This window comes from Stegastes partitus, unplaced genomic scaffold, assembly GCF_000690725.1.
Source record: "Stegastes partitus isolate 25-593 unplaced genomic scaffold, Stegastes_partitus-1.0.2 Scaffold68, whole genome shotgun sequence".
NCBI classification, from domain to species: Eukaryota; Metazoa; Chordata; class Actinopteri; family Pomacentridae; genus Stegastes; species Stegastes partitus.
Genome location: NW_007577799.1, coordinates 110,963 through 118,580, shown reverse-complemented (window position 1 = coordinate 118,580; position 7,618 = coordinate 110,963). Strand labels below are relative to the sequence as shown.

General features: G+C 41.0%; 1 protein-coding gene across 1 annotated transcript in view; it reads left to right on the top strand.

Moving 5' to 3' along the window:
* Positions 1–7,007, top strand: part of pmfbp1 (polyamine modulated factor 1 binding protein 1) — a 92,342-nt gene extending 85,335 nt beyond the window's left edge. Inside the window, exons 25-26 of the mRNA XM_008276301.1 lie at positions 2,669–2,771; positions 5,792–7,007. Coding sequence (XP_008274523.1) covers positions 2,669–2,771; positions 5,792–6,175 — 487 coding nt within the window. The 3' untranslated portion in view covers positions 6,176–7,007. The remainder of the gene's footprint in view (positions 1–2,668; positions 2,772–5,791) is intronic.
* Positions 7,008–7,618: the final 611 nt, after the last annotated feature.

Below are 7,618 nucleotides of genomic sequence, written 5' to 3'. Positions count from 1 at the left end.
CAAACAATCCTGTTGCTGCTATTTAGCAATGTTTATGCTGTAAAACAACACCTTTCATAAATTGCTCTGAAATCCAAATGGCATGCAATAAAAAAACACAGAAATTCAAATATCTTACCAGCAGTTTTACTCCAGTATCGTATTATTTAATAATTTATTAAGAATATTCACGCTTGACCTCACTTACATCAAATGATATCTGAAAATACCAGTACACATTGAAATGCACCGAGTAGTGGAAGCCGAGATTGATGCTGTTTGCTTCTGGCAGCACTGACTCAGTGACTGTCTGACACAACCCATCTGGGGGAAGCGCTCATACAGCATCAGGCTTCATCAGTCGCACCACTAACGATGTGCTTCCAATTAAGAGCACCCAGTGATCACAGCAGAGGATTTGTACAAACACAGACGACTAAAGTGACAGAAAAACAGAAAGCGGCGATAAGACGGAGACTGTGTAAGAAGAGAGTCGAGCCTTGCATAAAATTTACAGCAACATGAGAGCAGTAAATAAGAAAGATGAGTGAGATTGGAGCAGGAGAGGAGCCATGTAGTTTATTGCCTGGTTTAGAGAGCATGGCCGCTTGGCTTTGACACTAATGACTGTAATTATACACACACTGATTGGGTTAGGCCGCTAATTACACACATCCGTGTTTGCGTGTAAACACAGGAACACATGTTTACACAGGCGTCATGCCAAGCGCTCAGCGCATCGCTGCTTTCTCACATTGAGTGCATAAATCTCACACAGTTGTCTCTGCGGCAGTGATGATTCATGATCTGCTGAAGACCACATTACCATCTAGGAAAGAGTTTAAATCATGTGAAGAATCTGTGTAGATGTGGCGCTTTGGATTTTTATGGAGTTGGCTTGTGCTTAAAGTTTATGCCTCCTGTTTTTCCTTCACTGCAGCAATGGAAACTCATGGAACTCATCTTTTAAATGGCATTTACAATTTGAAAGATCAAAGGAAATTTCTGCATTCCTCTTATTAATGTTCTTTGTGTCATCATTATGGTGTGAAATTAGAAGATCTGCAAGGGTCAGTTGCAATTATGTTCAGTTTATAAATGTCATTTTCAGGAAATTAGATTTCTTAAAAAAATGCTTACATTGGCCAGGATAAATTAGTTAGTTAACTAATAGGCAGTGATTCAAATTATGTTCTGTCAGCTGGCACATGTATGGATTTTTTGAATATACATTTTCATTCTGTACTACATATTGGGGCAAACTAATTCAAAATATGCACGTTCTGTAAATACATTCATATTTATATATTGCTGTTTACTCTTAATTTGTAATTCAAATAGTTATTTATTAGTGACAGATTTTACTAATCAGTCACTGTATCTCTTCATTGACAGCTATTGCACCTCAGCACTCCACGACTGGTTTTCTTTTTGTTCTATTTCTGTTTAGAAAATGGTTTTGCTCAGTGGTTTTCCTCTGTGCTGTGGCTCAAGGTTGCATCATTGTCCACAAAAAAAAAAATCCAAATAAATGCCATCAAAATCAAGAAATCAGTCAAAAGATTGTTGGGATTGAACACTGCAGAGCATTTTTATGTTTTTGTCGCTGTTGTTTATCGTAGATGGCTACAAACTCATAAGAGCTTCACTAATGAATCTCATACACTTTTGAGACAACAAAAAAAAATGTCAGTTCACATATTAGTGCCTCTCTCAAGTGTCTTCTCGGATCCTAAACGTTTTAAGTTGCGGCTAATAAGGCCAAAAGTTTATGAGTGTGTGTTTGCAATGCATGCGTGTGTGTCCCCGGCCCCCCCACATCCACAGGAACAATGATGCCATTTATTAGCGTTTCGATGAGCGCATGCATCTTCTCAACTGAAGCAAAACGGGACTGTCTTCCCATCCGCTGCTCTGATAGAAAATCCCAGCTTGCTCTTTTACAAGAAAATTAACATTGGGGAGGTACAGTGGTACTTTAATGGGCTAAGAAGTCTTCAATAAAGTATTTAGAAGATTTTTTTCCGAATGCTAACTGGACAGGTTCACTGGGGCATGAAAGAAAGAGCGTAAAGCGGGGGCAGCAAGCTCTTCAGCCCGTACAGAGCACCATTATCCACCGTCGTTAATTTAATAGACATTCCTTACTCAGCCCTGGGTCTGAAGATAGGAGACCCTAACATTTGTTTGTCATTTCCCAAAACGGTTTTAATAAACAGTTAAAATCTTAAATGGCTTCTTGTACTCTTAATGTTCCCTGGCTGCGCTTGCGTTTGTTTTGTTTTGTTTTGGTTGTGATTTTTTTGTTTTTTTCTTCTCTTTTATATGCACTTTCTTATATAATTTAATGATTCCTGGATCCCATTTGCTCACCCATCTTTGAGTTTAGTAATAAGTTATAATGAAGATGGTTATAATGAAGATGATGTACGCCAACTTCTTTATGCCCCAGATTTTCGAGGACATTGGATTGAAACTGTTTTTTCGAGGCAAGTGCATGTCATTGTGCAAAAAAAATAGGTGGAAGCAAGTGTAAACCACACGAGTCAGTTTCGAGCTGGAAAGTGAGTTTTTTTTTTTAGTTTTTTTTTCATTCTCTCTTCTTAAACTGCTAAAGATACGAAAGGTGCTTTAAAGACTTTGAAGATAATTTCTCGTGTGTTTGTTCCTGCGTGTGCTTGTGTTACAGCACGGAAAGGAAGGGTTGTGTTGCTCTAAACCTCAGCAAAATTGAGGACATGCAGACCAGACTGCAAAGCAACCTGGAGGCCATCGGAATGCTAAATCAACAAGTAAGAGCTCGTGCACACACGCACACACACCAGGTCCTGACAGTCCTTTTACCCCGACAGATACAAATACACACCCACGCACCAGCCCACCTGCTGTTGAGCTCACACAGAAGAGGAAGCTTTCATGCGTCCAACTTCAAACGCACACATGCGCACTTACACAGAGGCGCACACAGACATCCATTTCCTCTTCCTACGATAAAAGTGAAAAAGTCGGCAGCGGAGTGGGGGTGTGTGTGTGGTGTGGGGAAGGAGGAGGGGGGGGACAAATCGTATCGGGAAAAAGCAGTGACGTTTCTTTCCACTGGTAAATGATTTCCCTTTCATGAAACTGAGAGAGAGATGTATATCAATACAGCCGCGCTGATCTCTCCATGACAGCATAGGGAAATGGCCTGCTGTGATAAAACAATGTGGGGGAAAAAACACAGAGGAATATTCTCGGGAAATGCTGACATTTTTTACTGTGTTGAACTTCACAAGAGTCAACAAATCACCAAAGGAGAGACGAATCAAAAGTACTCCTCAGCCCCCTCAGTTCTCCAAAACTCCAGGGCCTAGGGAACGGCTCACCCGACTTTTGTTAGTTTGCGGAGTGGCCCGCTGATTGACGGGCTACGACGAAAGCCGGTACTTGTTGAAGTTTTAATGTAGTGTTGTTTCAGCGAAGAGCACATGACATTAGCTGTGGGTTCGAGACAAAAGAAACGCAGAGCAGAGGAAGAGACAGACAGAAAGAGAGAGGTGTTGTTTAACAGGTCAGGTGTGTAATAGCACCTCTTAATCTCTAGTGTGAATCATTACACACATCGATCCAACGCGGACAATCTACTCACGCACAAACATACAAGCAGATGGGATGGGATAGGATACAAACGCTCTCCGTCCACACGTTTGTGTCCACACATGAACACAAACAGAAATCAGTAAGGAAGTTGAATGAAATGACGCAGTTTATTTATGTGAAAGGTGTTGGGTTATAAATCAGGTCTGTGTCTTATTTACTCATAGTCACAGACTGGATTAGTGCTTTCTCACACACTTTCTCAACACACATGCGTGATTTCCGTCTGGCTGTCGAGCTGATTTCATGCAAACTTTTGAAATGTCGCACGAAATTAAATGAGATGAAGATGAGCATCACAGGAAAGAAACGGAGATTCTTTATAGCCTTGATAAGTGTTGTTCTTCTGCTATTGTCCAGGTTGCAAAGATGAAAAACATGTCTGGCAATATTGTAGCTCACCCTCAGCTAGAAGATGGACAGGTGTGTCCAATGTTTCTTTTGATTCCAGTGGGAAGATCGTTTTACACAAAAATGAAGCACTCAAAAAAATAACCAAATTTAAATTTACTCAAAGTTTGCTATCCGTAATTAGCTTCTCTGGCTCGGTAATTTTCATAATTTGCAATAAAACACTCAAATGGAAACTGAGCAAACACAAATGAAAAAGTAGAAACACACTCAAGCAGCGGCGGCGTTAGAACAACCCCCCTCTGTGTCTTTCTGTCTGTTTCTTTCTTTCAGCTCTCCACTTATACACATCTTCACATCCTTTTCATCCAAACATATGCACACCAATTCACCCGCAGTATGCGAAGGTTGAGGAGACAAGCTGTGATTTTTAATTTCACCCCCCTCCCTTGCAATTAGAAAAGCATCCAGAGCCACCAAAGATGAGGAAAATTAAACAGGTCCCCTTGAATATACAGTTAATTATAAATGTCACCCTCAGTGTTTTTCATCTAGAAATTCTATTGCTCTCGGCGTAACATAAAATGATGAACACATTGCAGGATGTTTGCCTGTTCAAGATAGTAAATACTTTGAAAGCGTCTTGTGATGGTTTTGACACATCGACGCGCCATCGGCCGCGCGAGGGTTAAGCCTAAGACCCGGCTATTTCTAGTCATCAGATGTAATACATTTGCTCAGATTTATTAAGCATGTGTGCGTGTGTACGGTGTCTGGACGGGTAATGTTAGCGAAACCATCCGGAAATGTGTCTGTCTCATCTCCGTTTGTGTTTCTCTCTCTTCTCTCTCCTTCACGCACACACACAGTTATATGCACACACATGGCCAGACATGTCAACGTGACATCATTCTTTAACCGCAGCTTTCACACACACACACACACACTAAAAAAACAGATGTGGATGAGTGCAACTGTCATTACCCGACATGTCTCTTTGTCTTTGCATCCTTTAATTTCTTATTTTACTCTTCCCTCATAGCTAAAAATACATTATTTCAAATCTTTTATTCTCTTTTATCTGCCTTGTTATAATTTTTAGACTGGCACATTTTGCATATAATTACCATGCTTTACAACAAATACAAATGCTTTTATTTTTTTATATACTTTTTTTTTTTTTATTTGCATTTAAAGCCACTTTTTTTTTTTTTTAACTCACACTCCTCCCTGCCTTTTACCCAAATGTCCTTGTCAAAAAAAATACACCCTCAATTTAGCTAGTCTGTAATTGTGTTTCAGGGAGCCCAATCATGTTCTGACGATGTGCGATTTGTTTTGTGTCACGGATGATTTTGTGTCAAATCGACCTCTAATGATCGCTCAAATTGGTTGTTTTCATGTAGAAATTTACACCGTCGCATGACTCCCACTTGCAACCATTTCAAACTGTGAACACAATACACTCCTGAAAAAGCCCCTTTGCAATTTGCTATTTGCATTTCTGTTTCAACAGGCATGACAGCAACTGTGAAAGATGAATTAAGCACATAATGGAATGTCGGCTACTTGATGAACACGATAGCTGTTCACTTTTGATGGTTGATATTTATTGCTAACTTTGAATTAAGGTTTCGGGATTTGATTGATTTAGCTAAAGGACTGTGACATATCAGGTTCCTTGAAACTTTCCCCCAAAACTGTCCCTCGGTCTGTCACGCCACCAAACATGAAGGTTGTCTCTCAAAAGCATCTCTTTGTCTGTGCATGTCTTCCTCTGTGCATATGTCTCTCTCAATCTCTCTTTCTTTCTTTCTCTCTAAAGTTAAACGCCCTCAGCGGGGAGAATAAGCGGTTGCGTAGGCAGCTGGAGGAGGAGAGGTCCATGCGTAGACAAGTAGAGCAACTGCTCCCACCTCCTCCCACGTCCCAGCTCTGCTCCTCCATCCCCCTCTCCCACAGATCCCACCCTCCTCCTCCTCCTCCTCTCTCCGCCTCCCTCTGCCTCCCTCATCCTCTGGGTCCAGAGACACAGGACCCTATCGGGATTCTAACACAAACCAAGCTGAATAGAGCCGGATCAGAGAGACCAGGTGAGTCCCAGGCTTTGGGTGAAGCGTTCCAGATTAGGCCAACTGCAGCGCACGCTGTCTCCACCTTTCTGGAAGATACTTGGTCTGGGAGGACAAGCAGGCATCTGGCCAAATGAAGCCCCCTGAAGACTTTGACCTGTCATGACTTTTTGACCTTCAGCTCCTCACTGGGGAGCATGCTCAGTATGAGGTTAATGTCCTGCAGGTCAAAGTCAAGTCCCAGGGTTCTTTTTGCCTGAGGGGGGCTCCAGAACCAGCAAATGATGGAATTTCCTTAGCCATGTTTTATATGGCTACTGCTATGCCACGAGAAGAAGAGATTCATTCCAAGAAAATGTTCACATTTATAGAATATCTTTAAAGCAAATAAAGCTTATAGAATCTGAAATGAAATCTTTAAACAATGATGTTCTTTTGCAACAAAACTGTAGCACTAAGCGCGAGAATATTTTCTAACATCTGCACTTATTTGAAAATCCCCAACAGTCCTGATGAACTATAATCATTTTAATGATCTTGAATGGGCAAATGAGCTAAACAGAGCAAATGACGGAGTGCAAATGTGTCTTACACTGGAGATGAGTCCTGCTTTGGATAAATGAGAGACGGCACATCATCAGTATCCACAGACATGGCTCAGATGTTGATGTAAATGGCTGGGGCTCAGCCTCTGATTACGCTGCAGCTGTGCACCATGTGTCCCACGTCTACTGTGGTGAATGTGACCGTGTGTCTTTATGTCGGAGTACATTATGTGTCTGTGTGCTTCTGTCTCTCTGTAAGGGCCTGTGGGTGAGTGTGCTCTCGCGCGTTTGAGTATATTAGTTGTTTAATGTTGTTTTATGTTTTTGTTTTATACTTTAAAACCTATTTATTGATTTTTCTCTGTCGCTGTGTTTGAGCCCCTGTGTCGGGATAACAGAAAAATAAAATTTGTAAGCAGCTTTAGATTTCGCCCTATTTTCATTCCGTGTGTCAATATGCCAAAAATATCTTTTTTTTTTTTGCCAGTTGGATGCTTGTAGTTTAACAACAGCTTGCAGAGCTGGCTGTTAGCATTGTGTAATTAGGCTTTTTTTTATAGTTTTATATGACTGCTGAGTCAGACGATCGTGTTGACATGGGAACTACATTACTAGGCAGCAAAATCATTACAGTAAATGATCTAAAATGTGGTTTTGAAACGCACTCAAATCATATCTTTCCATGCACATCTACAGGTGACTCATGCCTCTTTTTATGTTTATAGTGTTTGAACAAGAGCAGTGCTCATTCACACAAGTGAAGACAAGGAGAAGAAGTATGCAAATATCTGAATCTCTGCAGAAAGAGCACCATTACACTGTGATAATGAGAATTCTGGAGAAAGCAGGTCTCAGACCACAATTGGCTTCTTCATCTTGCCATTCTCTGTCACCGTCTCCCCCCACCTGTCTTCAAAACACCCTTTTTTTTTTATCCTTCATTGGTTCTGTATATACATAGCTGTTGTATAGCTGGTCAGGATGTCGTACATTTTAATGATTTCGAGCAGAGCTGCATGTCCTTGTTAGCTTGGT